Source organism: Coregonus clupeaformis, chromosome 30 (genome assembly GCF_020615455.1).
Source record: "Coregonus clupeaformis isolate EN_2021a chromosome 30, ASM2061545v1, whole genome shotgun sequence".
Lineage (NCBI taxonomy): Eukaryota > Metazoa > Chordata > Actinopteri > Salmoniformes > Salmonidae > Coregonus > Coregonus clupeaformis.
The window spans coordinates 33,126,296-33,145,677 of NC_059221.1; the positions used below are offsets into that span (position 1 = coordinate 33,126,296).

General features: G+C 45.8%; 1 protein-coding gene across 3 annotated transcripts in view; it reads left to right on the forward strand.

Annotated features, from left to right (window-relative positions):
- LOC121545394 (FYVE, RhoGEF and PH domain-containing protein 3) overlaps window positions 1–19,382 on the forward strand; it is a 124,236-nt gene that overhangs the window by 74,155 nt on the left and 30,699 nt on the right. For 2 of the 3 annotated variants that reach the window (XM_041855886.2, XM_041855888.2), the window contains exons 2-5: window positions 9,290–9,454; window positions 11,982–12,183; window positions 12,467–13,115; window positions 19,249–19,338. In XM_041855886.2, the coding sequence (XP_041711820.2) occupies window positions 9,290–9,454; window positions 11,982–12,183; window positions 12,467–13,115; window positions 19,249–19,338 (1,106 nt within the window). Of the gene's footprint in view, window positions 1–5,481; window positions 5,559–9,289; window positions 9,455–11,981; window positions 12,184–12,466; window positions 13,116–19,248; window positions 19,339–19,382 lie in introns of those variants that run through there. The other variant, XM_041855887.2, reaches the window with a different exon arrangement.

A 19,382-nucleotide genomic window follows, 5' to 3' on the forward strand; every position in this document is an offset into this window, starting at 1 on the left:
TGTCTGTCTGTCTGGCTAGCTGACTGTGTGTCTGGCTGGCTGTGTGTCTGTCTGTCTGTCTATCTATCTGTGTGTCTATCTGTCTGTCAGCACTCTCTTCTCTTATTATTGTCTGCATGTCATGTAGAACTCTATAATAACTACAGCTTGTCTTGAGAGGGATTCTTTCTCTCCCTTTCATTTTCTCTTATTCTGTTACTTCCCTCGTTCTCCTTTCTAAACATACAGTGCATTCGGAAAGTATTCAGACCCCTTGACTTTTTCCACATTTTGTTACGTTACAGCCTTATTCTAAAATGGATTTAATAAAAAAAAATCCTCAATCTACACACTACCGCATAATGGCAAAGCCAAAACAGGTCTTTGCAAATGTATTAAAAATAAAAAACAGAAATACATTATTTACAGAAGTATTCAAACCCTTTGCTATAAGACTTGAAATTCAGCTCAGGTGCATCCTGTTTCCATTGATCATCCTTGAGATGATTCTACAACTTGATTGGAGTCCACCGGTGGTAAATTCAATTGATTGGACATGATTTGGAAAGTCACACACCTGTCTATATAAGGTTCCACAGTTGACAGTGCATGTCAGAGCAAAAACCAAGGCATGAGATCGAAGGAATTGTCCGTAGAGCTCCGAGACAGGATTGTGTTGAGGCACAGATCTGGAGAAGGGTACTAAAAAATGTGTGCAGCATTGAAGGTCCCCAAGAACACAGTGGCCTCCATCATTCTTAAATGGAAGAAGTTTGGAACCACCAAGACTCTTCCTAGAGCTGGCCGCCCGGCCACACTGAGCAATCGGGGGAGAAGGGACTTGTCAGGGAGGTGACCAAGAACCCGATGGTCACTCTGACAGAGCTCCAGAGTTCCTCTGTGGCGATGAGAGAACCTTCCAGAAGGACAACCATCTCTGCAGCACTCCACCAATCAGGCCTTTATGGTTGAGTGGCCAGACGGAAGGCACATCACAGCCCTCTTGGAGTTTGTCAAAAGGCACTTAAAGATTCTCAGACCATGAGAAACAAGATTGTCTGGTCTGATGAAACCAAGATTGAACTCCTTGGCCTGAATGCCAAGCATCACGTCTGGAGGAAACCTGGCACCATTCCTACGGTGAAGCATGGTGGTGGCAGCATCATGCTGTGGGGATGTTTTTCAGCGGCAGGGACTGGGAGACTAGTCCGGATCGAGGGAAAGATGAACGGAGCAAAGTACAGAGAGATCCTTGATGAAAACCTGCTCCAGTGCGATCAGGACCTCAGACTGGGGCGAAGGTTCACCTTCCAACAGGACAACGACTCTGAGTACACAGCCAAGATAATGCAGGAGTTGCTTCGGAACAAGTCTCCAAATGTCATTGAGTGGCTCAACCAGAGCCCGGACTTGAACCCGATCTAGCATCTCTGGAGAGACCTGAAAATAGCTGTGCAGCGACGCTCCCCATCCAACCTTGAGAGGATCTGCAGAGAAGAATGGGAGAAACTCCCCAAATACAGGTTTGCCAAGCTTGAAGCGTCATACCTAAGAAGACTCGAGGCTGTAATCACTGCCGAAGGTGCTTCAACAAAGTACTGAGTAAAGGATCTGAAAACATTTACATTTACATTTTAGTCATTTAGCAGATGCTCTTATCCAGAGCGACTTACAGTTAGTGAGTGCATACATGTTTTGTTTTTTTGTTTGTTTTTCATACTTACCCCCCGTGGGAATCGAACCCACAACCCTGGCGTTGCAAGCGCCATGCTCTACCAACTGAGCTACATTATGTAAATGTTATAGTTCAGGTTTTTATTTTTAATAAATTAGCAAAAATGTATAAAAAACTGTTTATGGGTTATTGTGTGTAGATTGATAAGAAAAAACAAAACAATTTAAACCATTTTAGAATAAGGCTGTAACATAACCAAATGTGGAAAAAGTCAAGGGGTCTGAACACTTTCCGAATGCGCTGTACATGCTCTCTTTCGCTCTCCCCCTCCTATTGTCTCACACTCTATATTCTCTCTCTCCTCTTTGTCATCCCACCAACATCCCCCTGTCTTCATCTGTGGGAGCTTGTGAAATACTTCTACTTAGTGTGTGAGCTGGGTTGATTTATCCTACCGCTGTGTCCACTGACCTGATTTAGGACTGACAGGGGCAGGATGAGTTATCCCTGATCCCCTTCTTACCCCCTTTCCTTCCCTCTGTAGCCCAGCTTGGGAAGCCATGATACAATGGATGACGCTTAGAGGCATGGCTCATTCCTGGAGAACCACCTTCTGGTTTTTAGGTCTATATGTCTGGGAGAGGTGCTGTCTGATGTTGTGTGGTTGAATCAAAGAGCAAGGAGATAAATGAATGGATGTGCAGTACTAAGGTAGTAATCTGAGGGAGGCCAGCTGCTACTTTATATGTGATTGGATGGGATCATTATTCCTCTGTATATGTATAGATAAGCCACAGAGTGAACTAGGCACGCTGCAGTATCACTCTACTGTAATCTAGTGCACTGTACTGTACTCTACTGTACTCTAGTGTACTGTACTGTACTGTACTGTACTCTAGTGTACTGTACTGTACTGTACTGTACTCTACTGCACTGTACTGTACTGTACTCTACTGTACTGTACTCTACTGTACTGTACTGTACTCTACTGTACTGTACTGTACTGTACTCTACTGCACTGTACTGTACTCTACTGTACTGTACTGTACTGTACTCTACTGTACTCTAGTGTACTGTACTCTACTGTACTGTACTGTACTGTACTCTACTGTACTCTAGTGTACTGTACTCTATTGTACTGTACTGTACTCTACTGCACTGTACTGTACTGTACTGTACTCTACTGTACTCTACTGTACTGTACTGTACTGTACTCTACTGCACTCTACTGTACTGTACTCTACTGTACTCTACTGTACTGTACTCTACTGTACTGCACTCTACTGTACTGTACTCTACTGTACTCTACTGTACTGTACTCTACTCTACTCTACTCTACTCGATGGAGAAATCTGCTGCTGAATTCTCATAGATTGGGAAGAGCTCTAGCCTATATTCTACATCCCTTGTGTCCATAGAACATGTGTTGTACTGTATTTCAACTGTAAGCCTTTCCCCTGAGTAGAGGTCCCTTTTTATGGGTTGTGAGAAGCAGTATCCGCTTGTGTAGAGATTTTCTCTAGTTAGTTAATATGAATCCTAACCTTTAGTTAAGCAGAGCCATGTATACGTACAGGTGGTTCTAAGTAGACATCAGTCCAACAGCAAACCATGCCAGATCTTACGCTGTAGATCTAGGCTAGTCTAGGTTAACCTGCTATTGTACAGTACAGTAAAGTGCCAGTCTGTGTTTTTCAATCTCTGTGTTTCCAGTCTATGCATGTGTGTTTTCCAGTGTGTCTCTGTGTGTGTGTCCCTATTTCCATGTGTTTTCCATTGTCTGTTTGTGTCTCTATGTGTGTCTCTTTGTGCATATTTCCATGTGTTCGCCAGTGTCTCTCTCTCTCTCTCGCTCTCTCTATGTGTATGTGTCTCCTGCGGAGCGCCTCTCTCTCTCTCTGTAAATACGGGGGTTTGGATGTGGGTGATAAATGAGAGAGACACATCAAGGTCAGAGCACTAGTTACTGTCTCAGAGTAGCAGAAAGGAGAGAGATGGAGAGGGAGAGAGAAGGAGGGAGAGAGAGGGAGAGAGAGAAGGAGGGAGAGAGAGGGAGAGAGAGAAGGAGGGAGAGAGAGGGAGAGAGAGAAGGAGGGAGAGAGAGGGAGAGAGAGAAGGAGGGAGAGAGAGGGAGAGCCATGGGAGGTCTCTGGGTATATAAAAGGGTACATATGGTTCTCTCTCTCTCTTTCTCTCTCTCAACTCTCTACCTTCTTCCATCTTCACTATCTCTCCATATTTCTATACTTAATTCTCCCTCTCAGCCAATTCACTATTGTAATAAAAAAAACACTACGAAGCCTGTTTCAGACAGTGTGTGGGAATGCAAACGTGTGAGTGTGTGTGCAAAGTCGGGCAGTATGGAGAAGTAGATTGGATCCTGTGTGTGTGTGTGTGTGTGTGTGTGTGTGTGTGTGTGTGTGTGTGTGTGTGTGTGTGTGCGTGCGTGCGTAACACTGCTCTGATTGATGGCCATTACAAATCAAAGTGCCATTAGATGAGAGTCTGTATCAGTCTGTCTCAGTCTGTATCAGTCTATATCAGTATGTATCCGTCTATCAGTCTGTATCAGTCTGTCTCAATCTGCATCAGTCTGTCTCAGTCTGTATCAGTCTTTATCGGTCTGTCTCAGTCTGTATCAGTCTGTATCAGTCTGTCTCAGTCTGTCTCAGTCTTTATCAGTCTGTCTCAGTCTTTATCAGTCTGTCTTAGTCGGTCTCAGTCTTTATCAGTATGTATCAGTATGTATCAGTCTGTATCAATCTGTGTCAGTCTGTCTCAGTCTGTCTCAGTCTTTATCAGTCTGTCTCAGTCTTTATCAGTCTGTCTCAGTCTGTGTCAGTCTGTGTCAGTCGGTCTCAGTCGGTCTCAGTCGGTCTCAGTCGGTCTCAGTCTGTATCGGTCTCTCAGGACAACAGAGCAGAGGCCAGATCAATACTAGCAGGTTCAGAGAGAGAGAGAGAGAGAGGGTTGAGGTGGAGAGAAAAAAGTTGGTTAAAAGAGCGGAAGAGATGGAGATGGAGAGAGGTGCAGAGGGAATGATGTGCTGACTGAGGGAAGGAGAGCGAGAGTGTTGGTAGGTGTGGGGGTAGCTGTGTGTTTGGGGGATGGGGGTTGGGGTGTCAGGGGGGGTCACGGGAGTGGTGACTGACTGATGAGACGCTCCTGCGCCTGAAGTGATCCATCTCCCAGACAGCACTGGGGCAGAAATACTTTACTCTAGGGATGATGGGCAATAAACGACTCCAACAGGGTTGCCTCAGGGCTGACAGTGATTGGCAGCAATGTGTTTTTGTGTGTGTGTGTGTGAGTGTGTGCTTTTGCTTGTGCTTGTGCATGTGTGTGTTTAGCATTCAGCGAGAGAAAGGGGGAGGGGGAGAATGAATAGTGTGTATATGTCTGTTTTTCTAGGTGTGAATGTCTGTGTGTACGTGTGCATGCAGGTCACTGTTGGTTGTCCTCTCCACTCTCTACTCTGCAGTAGTAGGAATGGTGAGCCCCAGTCTGTGACATCAGGCTGTCATTTCATAGCTGTTTGTCTGATGGAATCTGAATATGTCACCCATAGAGATAGATCATATGAGTGTGTCACCTCTGGCACAGGGTCATGTGCTTCCTGGGCTTTATTTACCCTGCATCAGACACACATGCACGTGTGCGCACACACGCACGAATGTACATACACAGACACACACAAACACTACCGTTATGCTTCCAGATCCGCTTTCTCAGTGTCAGAATACTTCTGTGTATAAGAACACACACTTGCACTACCTTACCACAGCCTTAGTGCTAACAGTAACACTGTCTTTCAGGTTACTGCTCTCTCTAGTGCTGTTCTGTTCTCTTCTGACTGGAGTATGTGGCGATGACATCACCATCTCCACTCTCAGGGAACGGGCAGGTGAGTCAATGGGTTGCCTAGGAGACACAATTATTAGTCTGTCCATAATGATGGGGTATGGTCGTCGATGAGGTGGCCTTCTGAGTCAGGTCGTCCTGGCAGCCCCCAGCTCCCCAGAGCACCATGGTGATGGTTGTGCTGGGAAGCAAATTGTTCCAATTATCTGTCCCACATCGTGATTGGAGCTCAGAAGAGGAAATTAATGAATCCACTTTTCTATCCTCTCGTGTGTGTTTATTAAAATGTTGTTAGATTGATTCTCATAATTACAGAACGTTAATCTCATCTCTCCATCTGTAAGCAAATTAATTAGATGACTCCGTTTGTGTCGAACATCGTTTAGCGCCTGTTTGTCCTTTAGTTGTTTACTTTGTTCTGTTTTGTCATTATCCTGTGATTTGTCACGTGCGTGTGTGCACATAACTATTCCACTCTACCACTGAACAGGACCAGGATGTATAAGGTGTCAGAGACATAGCCTATAGTGTTCATGCAGTCTGTGGCGCGTCATTGTTGTGGTGTTTCATCTTGGTTCCTGCCCTGTACAGTTTCACAGACAGAGATAATCAGGGAATCTGTTGACCTCCTGTTGCCATAACAATACATACACACACACACATGTCAGCTGGGCCCGGGGGCAGGCGTGTAGAGCAGGTTTGGCAGGTGCAGTTAGACTAGGGCACAAAGTACACCTGACAACAGGTGTGTGTTATGCAGGACTGAACTTTACTGAGCTCCAGGGTGTGTGTGTGTGCTGGGAGCTGGCACGGAGAGCTTTCGGTCTCATACATACACAAACACAGACCGGCAAACCGGAGACCGGGAGAATAGGATTTACTTTGTTGACCAAGGAAGGTGTGTTGGATTTTCCCATTGAAACGGTTCACTGGATATTTGGTGTCTGAGGAAAGGTGGAACATTCAATGAGAAGGTAGCTTTTTCCTTCTTGTTCTTGTCTTTTCTTGTCTGTTAAATTCCCAAAATAAGCCCAGTCTGTCTGTTTATCAGCTTTAGGAGTGTTTAGGAGGAGTGTTGAGTAGAGTTGGGAGAAGTGTTGAGTAGAGTTGGGAGGAGTGTTGAGTAGAGTTGGGAGGAGTGTCGAGTAGAGTTGGGAATGTTGAGTAGAGTTGGGAGGAGTGTTGAGTTGTGAGTGTTGTGTAGAGTTTGAGTGTTGTGTAGAGTTATAAGTGTTGTGTAGAGTTGTGAGTGTTTTGAAAAGTTGTGAGTGTTGTGGAAAGTTGTTAGCGTTGTGTAGAGTTGTGAGTGTATTGAAAAGTTGTGAGTGTTGTGTAAAGTTATAAGTGTTGTGTAGAGTTACAAGTGTTGTGTAGTGTCTGTTCAGTGGAAGTGGTTCCTCTGTGTCGTCAAGTTCCTGTTTACCGTTAAGATGTTTGATCTGCAGTCCAGGTTTCACTCTCACTCAGGTAACCATGACTACGGAGTTTCAATAGGCCCAGACCCTTATGGAACCGTAGGTCTCATTACTGTCTGTCTGATACAGACTGTTTGTTTTTCCCAAGACTTGACCTGTGTCTAGGGTCAGAGTGTTTCTCATTGGTCAGGGGTTTGGCTGAAGGATGTCAGAGTAGATAGATATTGCGCCTAACCACTGATGCAGGGTCAGATCTGATTTCATCACCATAATGGTTAAGGTTAGGATTGGGGACAGGAAAAGATTATCCTAGATTATGTTTTACAAAGTCGTCAGTTCTCTTTGGTGAATGGCTGAAATCAGCTTTCGTCTATATGATAATGTTGGATGCTGTGTGTACTGTATAGTCAATACTGTACAGTCTGCTGTTTAGCAAATGGATTTCTGTTGCAGCGGTAGTAAAAGTGAGAGCGGGAACTGGGCTCTATTTTATGAATATCTACTGTACATTTATTGACCCAGTAGCTGTTGGCTGTGTGTATTACAGAGACTGTTTATGGCTTAAGTGAAAAGTGAAAAGCTTTGTATGCAAACAGTATCTCTCTCTCTCTCTCTCTCTCTCTCTCTCTCTCTCTCTCTCTCTCTCTCTCTCTCTCTCTCTCTCTCTCTCTCTCTCTCTCTCTCTCTCCCTCTCCCTCTCCCTCTCTCTCTCTCTCTCTCTCTCTCTCTCTCTCTCTCTCTCTCTCTCTCTCTCTCTCTCTCTCCTCTCTCTCTCTCTCTTTTAATCTCCCTCTCCTCTCTCTCTCTCTCTCTCTCTCTCTCTCTCTCTCTCTCTCTCTCTCTCTCTCTCTCTCTCTCTCTTTTAATCTCCCTCTCTCTCTCTCTCTCTCTCTCTCTCTCTCTCTCTCTCTCTCTCTCTCTCTCTCTCATTATCTCTCTCTCTCTTTCTCTTCCCTCCCTCCCTACTTGGTTTGGTAAAGGCCTGGTAGATATCATATGGTGGGAAAGCCAGCCTGCAGCAGGACCTCATGAGGGCAGACAGCGAAGCAGGATTCATTACCGACTCACATAGCTCTGCCTGCCTAAAGCTGCAGCCTGGAGCTGGGCTGGACAACACCAAATCAGACATGGAAGAGCTCCTCAGGGGTCTCACTACCATCTCTGAACTAATCATTTGGAGATGCGTGTGGAGTGAATAGATACCGTCCATAAGCCTGCAGGAACGAGAGCAGAGAGGAGCAGTGTGGATGGTAGTTTATATAGTGATTATCATAATATACTGACAGGGTTATCGTTGATAACACACAGCCAGGCTGAACACAGGCTGTGATGAGGGCACTAGGAACAGCGGTACTTAGACACAAACACAGAGGTGCACGCACACACACACACACACAAACAGACACACACACACACACAGGCGTACATAAGTACACACACAGGCACAGGGATACACAAGCACACATATATACACAGTAAACACACACTTCCCCCACTCTCAACACAAACAATACATTATGTGAACATACCAACATATTGCACAAAATAGCACTCATTAAAAAGGCCACACTTCAATTCACTTGACTGGATTTCAAAAAGCCCCCATAGGCATCACATGATTGGAATCACCAACAGACAGCTCCCTGATGTAACTAGCTAGCTGTTAAAGGCCTCATTGTCCCACAGTGTATCTGTTTGTAGTTCTGTTGAGTGGGTTATGATGTGCTCATAAAGGAACACACACACACACACTCACAAACTTTCTTAAACACACAGCCTGATATCACAGACATACAGAAAGAAAGTGAGACACACACACACACACACACACAGGCCATTATCATCCCAGACAGTCTAAAAGGATGGAGGATCAGGATGTAGAGATGTATTAACTATAGGCAGGCCTATCAGAGTGCTCTCTGTAGACTCATTGAGGCGGAAGCCTCTCCTCTCTCTCCCCTGGCCTGGTGTCAGGATTGATGCTGGGCCTGTCTGTTCCCTCTCTGCTCCCTCTATGGTTCCTCTCTAGTTCTTCCTGCTCCCTGCAGGACGACACAGGCATTGGGGTGAAGGTTGTTTGTTCACCTCCTACAGTTACAGTTACACACCACACTGCACCACTCAAGTGTAATGCGTCTGGACCTGTATAGGGCTGCATCGTTCAGGTGTCCTTTGACTGAAACTGGGGCTGTATGGAGCTGAAGCTGCTGGGTTTTTGGGCTCACCTATGTCACTTTCTTGGTGTTCTCAAACTAAAACTGTGTTCCTTCAGAACAGGTTGCATTCCTGCATGTTGTGTGAATGGAAGTAATGTACTCAACAGTCAACCTAATATATAATCTCCCTCTCTCTCCCTCAGACCTCCCTCCCTCCTCTCTACAGTACCAGTGTGGATCGGTGGACTTCCTGTGTTCCCCACGGCTGGGAAAGAAAGCCCCGCCCCCTCCCAGATCATGTCACGGTCGGCCTGCAGTCAAGCCCTGCCCCCAGCCCACCGCCACACCCACCTCTCAGAAACCTCAAGGTACAGTGTTGGTTTATTTGTCGTTGAGCACTATAACTAGTTGTTTATTACAATAATGTCATTATCATGTTGGTACAATATCCAGCAGTGTTATTAGCCTGGGTTTCTTAGGCAATGACTAAGAGTTTTATGTGGTCAGGTCAGCCTTCACCCACATATTTATCCCACAAACACATCAGTCAGAAAAAGAGATCAATGGCTCTAAAATACTGTTGTTAATCCAACAATAGCTTCATGCTATTTTATTTTATTTTTTATTTTATTTCACCTTTATTTAACCAGGTAAGCCAGTTGAGAACAAGTTCTCATTTACAACCTGGCCAAGATAAAGCAAAGCAGTGTGATAAAAACAACAACACAGAGTTACATATGGGGTAAAACAAAACATAAAGTCAAAAATACAACAGAAAATATATATACAGTGTGTTCAAATGTAGCAAGTTATGGAGGTAAGGCAATAAATTAGTATTAACACTGGAATGATAGATGTGCAAGAGATTATGTGCAAATAGAGATACTGGGGTGCAAAAGAGCAAAATAAATAACAATATGGGGATGAGGTAGTTGGGTGGGCTAATTTCAGATGGAAACAGATCGGTAAGGTGCTCTGACAACTGCTTAAAGTTAGTGAGGGAGATAAGAGTCTCCAGCTTCAGAGATTTTTGCAATTCGTTCCAGTCATTGGCAGCAGAGAACTGGAAGGAATGGCGGCCAAAGGAGGTGTTGGCTTTGGGGATGACCAGTGAGATATACCTGCTGGAGCGCAGACTACGGGTGGGTGTTGCTATGGTGACCAATGAGCTAAGATAAGGCAGGGATTTGCCTAGCAGTGATTTATAGATGGCCTGGAGCCAGTGGGTTTGGCGACGAATATGTAGTGAGGACTAGCCAACAAGAGCGTACAGGTCACAGTGGTGGGTAGTATATGGGGCTTTGGTGACAAAACGGATGGCACTGTGATAGACTACATCCAATTTGCTGAGTAGAGTGTTGGAGGCTATTTTGTAAATGACATCGCCGAAGTCAAGGATCGGTAGGATAGTCAGTTTTACGAGGGCATGTTTGGCAGCATGAGTGAAGGAGGCTTTGTTGCGAAATAGGAAGCCGATTCTAGATTTAACTTTGGATTGGAGATGCTTAATGTGAGTCTGGAAGGAGAGTTTACAGTCTAACCAGACACCTAGGTATTTGTAGTTGTCCACATACTCTAGGTCAGACCCGTCGAGAGTAGTGATTCTAGTTGGGTGGGCGGGTGCCAGCAGCGTTCGATTGAAGAGCATGCATTTAGTTTTACTAGTGTTTAAGAGCAGTTGGAGGCTACTGAAGGAGTGTTGTATGGCATTGAAGCTCATTTGGAGGTTTGTTAACACAGTGTCCAATGAAGGGCCAGATGTATACAAAATGGTGTCGTCTGCGTAGAGGTGGATCTGAGAGTCACCAGCAGCAAGGGCGACATCATTGATATACACAGAGAAAAGAGTCGGCCCAAGAATTGAACCCTGTGGCACCCCCATAGAGACTGCCATAGGTCCAGACAACAGGCCGTCCGATTTGACACATTGAACTCTATCTGAGAAGTAGTTGGTGAACCAGGCGAGGCAGTCATTTGAGAAAACAAGGCTATTTAGTCTGCCAATAAGAATGTGGTGGTTGACAGAGTCGAAAGCCTTGGCCAGGTCGATGAAGACGGCTGCACAGTACTGTCTATTATCGATCGCGGTTATAATATCGTTTAGGACCTTGAGCGTGGCTGAGGTGCACCCTTGACCAGCTCGGAAACCGGATTGCATAGCGGAGAAGGTACGGTGGGATTCGAAATGGTCGGTGATATGTTTGTTAACTTGGCTCTGCTATCTGCCTGTTGAGGCATTACTTTAGGCTGCACTTCTCTGCTGTGCTGTAGCCACACACACAGACTGGCAGAGACACCTGCTTCCTCATTCAGCCCTAATACAATACTAAGCACACAGCAAAGACTGGCCTGCATAAAATATATAGAAATAACCTAGTGTCCTCTAAATGCGTGCTGCAGTATGTAGCTAGCTATACAGTAGCATGTTAGCCTCTGATAGCGTGGGTGGCCATTTCTGCGATTCTGTTTTTTGACTGCTCTCGGCCTGTCATTGTTTTGTCTGCGTGCTTCAGTTTTTTTTTTATCTGACTTTGAAACCACAGTGGCTTACAAGCAGTCATCTCCACATCCTGTTCTGAAACCAGGAAGCTGTCTTAGCTCTGTGAAGCAGCATCAGAACTTCTCCTGCGCTGTGTTCGAGGACCTACTCTTGGAGTTTAGCATTTATATGTTGTGCTTTGTGGTGGAATTTGGACTGTGGTTTTGTGAATAGGTAGCAGCAGCAGCCAAGGGTGTCTGGAATACAGAAATGGAGGCTTTCTCACTCGGAACACGCCGGAGCACTTGAAACAGAACTGTTTCCGTGGTTACGCCAGTGACCTCACCTCGTCTGTCTTTTTCTCTCTTTCCTTCTTCCTCCCTCCTTTCCCCCTCTTCCTGGACCTGGACCTGCAGTGCCCCCTAAGCCCCCGCACCTGTTGGCCCTCGGACAGGACAAGAAGCCCAAGAGGATCCCCCCGGCCCCCTCCAGGCCGTTGCCTGCCCCCCCAACTTCGCCCAAACCGCGGCCCAGCCAGACCCCCCCTGGCCTGGCCACACAGCCTCAAAGAGAGGCCCAGAGCGTGGGGCTGCTCATCGAGAGGTTCGAGAAGTCCAGGTACTTTACTGCACTGCAGGGTGTAGGAGATTCCACAAGGTGTTCTCACCCTGTATCATTATATTTAGTTGGATGATTTATGATGTGGGTATTGTTATATGAGTATGAATGTTTTGCACGGAATAAACACTCAATGTCTGTCTTACCCTCTGTCACGGAATACACACTCAATGTCTGTCTTACCCTCTGTCACGGTTTTCAGTCCAACCAAGACTGAAATGTGAGAAAGGTTTCATTGCACAAGTGCCTCGTTTTTTAGTCACGTTTCTTCTTTATTTCCCAGGGTTCCGATTCTTGGCGTCCCGCCGAAGAATCAGCTCCACCTGTGCCTGAGTATGGACGCCATGTCTGAGACCACACCGCCCTCTGCCCCTGACCCCACAGCACACGCCCCTTCAGGGTCAGCAGGAGCAAAGGACTCTGGGGAACGCTCCTCCGCCGACAAACTTGCACATATCGTCTCGGAGCGGACTGATGAGGTCACAGAGCTGATGGAACTCTCACGCCTGGCCTCATTCCGCATCGACGGCCACAAGGACATTCCTCTGGACTCTAGGGAGGACCACTTCGACGTCGCCCACGGCGATGGAGTTGGTTGCCTTGACGACGCGGAGCGGGAGGAGAGAGGCTCTTCCCATGAGCTCCAGGACAATCCGGACTCTCGCTCCTTGGAGCAGAACTTAAACGGGAAGATTCCCAACCGGGACAGCGGGATTGACAGTCCATCGTGTGCAGTGGAGGGGGAGGTGTTCCCCAACGAGGACGCCATCGATGAGGAAGAGCGCTACGACAGCATTACGGAGACGGAGACTAGCATGTCCTGCTGCATAACCCAGGACAACAAGCGTGACTCCACGCAGGACGAGGACAGTGACCTGGATGAGGTCAGCAGTGGAGAGACTGAGGGAGGGGAGAAGACAGACACACACAGGGTGAGTCAGACACACACACATTCTTATCAGTCTCCTCAGTCCGTAGGGCAGTAACCGTATCCTGTCCGTCTATTCTTGTCTTGGTGAACTATCTTTGGTGTTTTTTATGGAACTGTGGGCCTGTATACAGCACACACACACAGACAAACACACACACAAACAAACAAACAAACAAACGGGCACACTATTTCAGTGTGTGTGTGGTGGTCACAAGCGTCTGTGCGGTATTTAAAAGTAGATGTGCTGTGGGGTGTAGCGGGGATGAGTACCTGCCCAGGACTGTAACAGGAGCTTGTGACTGCTGCTAGAGGACAGACAGAACCAGACAGAAACCTGCACTCAGCTCAGCTGCTGTTTCCTCTGACTTCCCACCATTGATCTGTGTGAGAGTGATACTGACACTTCCAACAGAGAACTTCACATCCTACCGGTCTGGTATACATGAACCCCCTGCCAGAAAAATACTGTCTATTTATGAAATAAAAGGATGAGGGGAAGGTCAAGAAACATCAGACGGAAAGAGAAAGAGAGAAAAGGAGGTAGAGAAAAAATATAGAGACAGAAAGCAAGTCAGCAAGATAATGAGGGAGTCTGGGGGGGTGAGTGGTAGCTGAAACTAGAGTTGTTGTGTGTCATCAGTACAGTACAGTCATCATGGGTGTCATCAGTACAGTACAGTCATCATGGGTGTCATCAGTACAGTACAGTCATCATGGGTGTCATCAGTACAGTACAGTCATCATGGGTGTTAGCAGCACTGTGTTTTTATCCCCTCAGCATTGTTATGATGGGACACAGCCCAACACACCCAAACACACCCATGTGAGCACACACACTTACACAGACGCTTGCACGTGCATAGTGCACACACACACACACACACACACACACACCGTAGTGACAGCCCACACCCTTTGCCTCATGAGCAAGGGATCTCCATGTTTCCTGATATCAGCATTACTGTTAAGAGGAAATGTGTGTGGAGGGGTGTGATGTGTGTGTGGAGGGGTGTGAGAGGACAGTGCCACTTCTCTGACACTAACAGCTGATATGTTGATAGCTTTTTAATGACACTGCTGTCGCAGAGGATGTGGGTTGTGTTGACGCACATTGCGACAGGAAAATAAAGACGTGTACTTTCAGTCTTCAGCATCCTCTGCTACAGAAATAGATGAGATATTTTACCTGCAGGGTATTGTTTGTGTTTGTGACTGAGTGTGTCCATGTGTGCGTGTCATGAGTGAGTGTGTGCTTGTTTGTGAACATACACTACATGACCAAAAGTATGTGGACACCTGCTCGTCGAACATTTCATTCCAAAATCATGGGCAGCAATATGGAGTTGGTCCCCCCTTTGCTGCTATAACAGCATCCACTCTTCTGGGAAGGCTTTCCACTAGATGTTGGAACATTGCTGCGGGGACTTGCTTCCATTCAGCCACAAGAGCATTAGTGAGGTCGGGCACTGATGTTGGGCGATTAGGCCTGGCTCGCAGTCGGCGTTCCAATTCATCCTAAAGTTGTTGGATGGGGTTGAGGTCAGGGCTCTGTGCAGGCCAGTCAAGTTCTTCCACACCGACCTCGACAAACCATTTCTGTATGGACCTTGCTTTGTGCACGGGGGCATTGTCATGCTGAAGCAGGAAAGGACCTTCTCCACACTGTTGCCACAAAGTTGGAAGTACAGAATCGTCTAAAATGTCATTGTATGCTGTAGCGTTAAGATTTCACTTTTTATTTTATTTTTATTTCACCTTTATTTAACCAGGTAAGCCAGTTGAGAACAAGTTCTCATTTACAACTGCGACCTGGCCAAGATAAAGCAAAGCTGTGCGATAAAAACAACAACAACACAGAGTTACACATGGGATAAAACAAAACATACAGTCAATAACACAATAGAAAATCTATATACAGTGTGTGCAAATGTAGTAAGTTATGGAGGTAAGGCAATAAATAGGCCATAGTGCAAAATAATTACAATTTAGTATTAACACTGGAGTGATAGATGTGCAGAAGAAGATGTGCAAATAGAGATACTGGGGTGCAAATTAGCAAAATAAATAACAATATGGGGATGAGGTAGTTGGGTGGGCTAATTACAGATGGGCTGTGTACAGGTGCAGTGATCAGTAAGCTGCTCTGACAACTGATACTTAAAGTTAGTGAGGGAGATAAGAGTCTCCAGCTTCAGAGATTTTTGCAGTTTGTTCCAGTCATTAGCAGCAGAGAACTGGAAGGAATGGCGGCCAAAGGAGGTGTTGGCTTTGGGGATGACCAGTGAGATATACCTAATGGAGCGCATACTACGGGTGGGTGTTGCTATGGTGACCAATGAGCTAAGATAAGGCTGGGATTTGCCTAGCAGTGATTTATAGATGGCCTGGAGCCAGTGGGTTTGGCGACGAATATGTAGTGAGGGCCAGCCAACGAGAGTGTACAGGTCACAATGGTGGGTAGTATATGGGGCTTTGGTGACAAAACGGATGGCACTGTGATAGACTACATCCAATTTGCTGAGTAGAGTGTTGGAGGCTTTTTTGTAAATGACATCGCCGAAGTCAAGGATCGGTAGGATAGTCAGTTTTACGAGGGCATGTTTGGCAGCATGAGTGAAGGAGGCTTTGTTGCGAAATAGGAAGCCGATTCTAGATTTAACTTTGGATTGGAGATGCTTAATGTGAGTCTGGAAGGAGAGTTTACGGTCTAACCAGACACCAAGGTATTTGTAGTTGTCCACATATTCTAAGTCAGACCCGCCGAGAGTAGTGATTCTAGTCGGGCAGGCGGGTGCAAGCAGCGTTCGATTGAAAAGCATGCATTTAGTTTTACTAGCGTTTAAGAGCAGTTGGAGGCTACAGAATGAGTGTTGTATGGCATTGAAGCTCGTTTGGAGGTTTGTTTACACAGTGTCCAATGAAGGGCCAGATGTATACAAAATGGTGTCGTCTGCGTAGAGGTGGATCTGAGAGTCACCAGCAGCAAGAGCGACATCATTGATATACACAGAGAATAGAGTCGGCCCGAGAATTGAACCCTGTGGCAACCCCATAGAGACTGCCAGAGGTCCAGACAACAAGCCCTCCGATTTGACACATTGAACTCTATCTGAGAAGTTGTTGGTGAACCAGGCGAGGCAGTCATTTGAGAAACCAAGGCTATTTAGTCTGCCAATAAGAATGCGGTGATTGACAGAGTCGAAAGCCTTGGCCAGGTCGATGAAGACGGCTGCACAGTACTGTCTTTTATCGATCGCGGTTATAATATAGTTTCCACTTCACTGGAACTAAGGGGCCTAGCCCGAACCATGAAAAACAGCCCCAGACCATTATTCCTCCTCCACCAAACTTTACAGTTGGTACTATGCATTGGGGCAGGTAGCATTCTCCTGGCATCCGCCAAACCCAGATTCGTCCATCGTACTGCCAGATGGTGAAGCGTGATTCATCACTCCAGAGAACGCGTTTCCACTGCTCCAGAGTCCAATGGCGGCGAGCTTTACACCACTCCAGCCGACACTTGGCATTGCGCATGGTGATCTTAGGCTTGTGTGCGGCTGCTCGGCCATGGAAACCTATTTAATGAAGATCCCGACAAACAGTTATTGTGCTGACATTGCTTCCAGGGGCAGTTTGGAACTCGGTAGTGAGTGCAACCGAGGACAGACAATTTTTATGCGTTATGCGCTTCAGCACTCTGTGGTCCCGTTCTGTGAGCTTGTGTGGCCTACCACTTCGTGGCTGAGCCGTTGTTGCTACTAGACGTTTCCACTTCACAATAACAACACTTACAGTTGACCGGGGCAGCTCTAGCAGGGCAGAAATTTGACGTACTGACTTGTTGGAAAGGTGGCATCCTATGACGGTGCCACGTTGAAAGTCACTGAGCTCTTCAGTAAGGCCATTCTACTGCCAATGTTTGACTATGGACATTGCATGGCGGCGTGCTAGATTTTATACACCTGTCAGCAATGGGTGTGGCTGAAATAGCCGAATCCACTAATTTGAAGGGATGTCCACATACGTTTGTATATATAGTGTATCTGTACAGTATGTTTCACAGTTTCCTCCTATTTCCTGGTTGTGTGTGTGCATGTGTGTGTGTACCAGACAGCTGTTGCAAAATACAATGTAGTACATCCTCACTCTGTGAGGTCTGGTCTCTGTCACTGTCAGTCCAGGAAAGTAATTTCACCCATTATGTTAATCCCTGTTCTAGAACCTGTGAAGTAGTGAACCTGAATACACATCCGCAGCGGTTTACATGTCATCTCAGCTCCACTAGTAAACACAGTATTGGTGACTAACTCAGTGCTCAGTAAACCAGCTGATTGCTGCAACATGCCAGTGTTAATTTCGTTAACAAAAATACTCCCAATTTTTCAGTGGCAATTGATGAGACTGTAACTGACTAAATAGACCCAGAAAAGACTTCAACTAAATGAAAATAATTTTTCATTTCATTTCACTAAAACAAGATGACTAAAATCTGACTACTAAGTGGACTGGACAAGAGTTTTTGGAGAGATTGAGAGCTTTTCAGTGATAAGCACAATTGATATTAGCAGCACAGTTGTGTTCAGCAGTGGGAAGGACGGGCCACACCCGGCACACACCTACATCAGCTGGTGAGCTGTGGGGGAGCAAGCGATGCGTGTGGGCAGACAGGCTCTGCACCGGCTCCGCCTCCGATTATACACATCACGTAGGCGACTCTCTTGCTTCCCCATAGCTAACCAGTCACCACCAGTCTTCTAGTTAGCTACCTTTTCCCTGGTTAAGAACCACAATCAGCTTTACGAAATTAAAAACAATAGCAGCATTGGGTTTAATAGTAAAACAACAGTCTAGCTATATTTTTCTTTCCCTTGAGTACAGAGAGGCTGTCTTTGAAATTGTAGTCTCGCTCAACCCTCCCACTTTCCCCACTGGATTTCATAGCCAGGTTCTGTAGCCAACATAGCCAAGTCTCCCCATTTTCCTCAAAGAAATTCGAGCCCTTACCGTTCAAAAGATATGACCCATAATACCGGCACTACGTTATTTTCTTTCTATCGTGCATTGGCGGGCCGCATTTTACATTCATAAAGCATATCGTGGGCCGTTCTAAAACTAGGCTACTTGGGGACCGGACAGTAACCATTTATTTAGGCTATACCTTGTTCAGTCATGTTACCTCAGCTATAGCTAACAACCTGGTGCGCGTTCAGCAGGACGCCACATTTTGGAACGTTCAGATAGAAATATGATATGTAGAACAAACATGCCTCTCTGACATGTTGAATAAGGAATAACGTTGGCTCTATTCATATAATTTCTATCTGCAACGTTCGATAACATTTTGCAACAATGTGGCTGCGGCGTCTGTGGAACATTGATAACAATAGCAATGACGCGACCGAGTGACAGAGGTGCAACCCATACTACTTTGCCAAAACTTTGCGGCACCATCTGGTGATTGTGCTGCTCTCGCTCTCTTGCGTGTCTGTCTGTTTTGTATGTAATGTGCAATATCTACAGTATGTAGGCTGAATTAGGAATTTACAAGGACAGATCATTCTTATATATTCTTATATACAGTATGTTTGTCATATTTCTGCTGTTGGGAAGAGAATAAAAATGTGATGTGACGAAAATATTACTAAAATGAAAGGGCGTTTAGTTGACTGAAATGGCCCACTGTTTTCGTCATTTTGACAATAACTAGACTAAATCATTATTCAAATGACAAAAATGTGAGTAAGACTATATTTTAGTCAAAATGGCTAAGACTAGACTAAATAAAAAAAACTGTGACAAATTTAACATTGCAACATACACTGACACATTATGAGGTTGGCCCAGTTTCAATCAACAACTGAGATGAAAAGAGCGCCAGCGGATATCCCCATTTCAGACCACTTTTATCTTTGCATGTTATTACTGGTTAGAGTTTCATTGCTTTCACCAACAGGCCTAAACACAAATGTGTTTTGAGTTAATGTTGCTGATATTCTCTCTCAAAGGTCATAGGCTCAGAGGCATATGTGTAGTGTATGATAGAGGTCTAGTGTAGGTTTGTGTAGTTGAGTGTATTCTATAGGTTTGGTATAGTTTGGTGTGTCTGACTGTGTGTGTCCTCTTCTCTCTCTCAGTGCTCAGAGACCCAGAGGTTACTGAACATCGCCAGAGAGCTCCTTCACACTGAGGAGGCCTACGTCAAGAGACTCAACCTCCTGGACCAGGTACACACACACACACATATGGGTTGTGAGATACACCGCTGGTC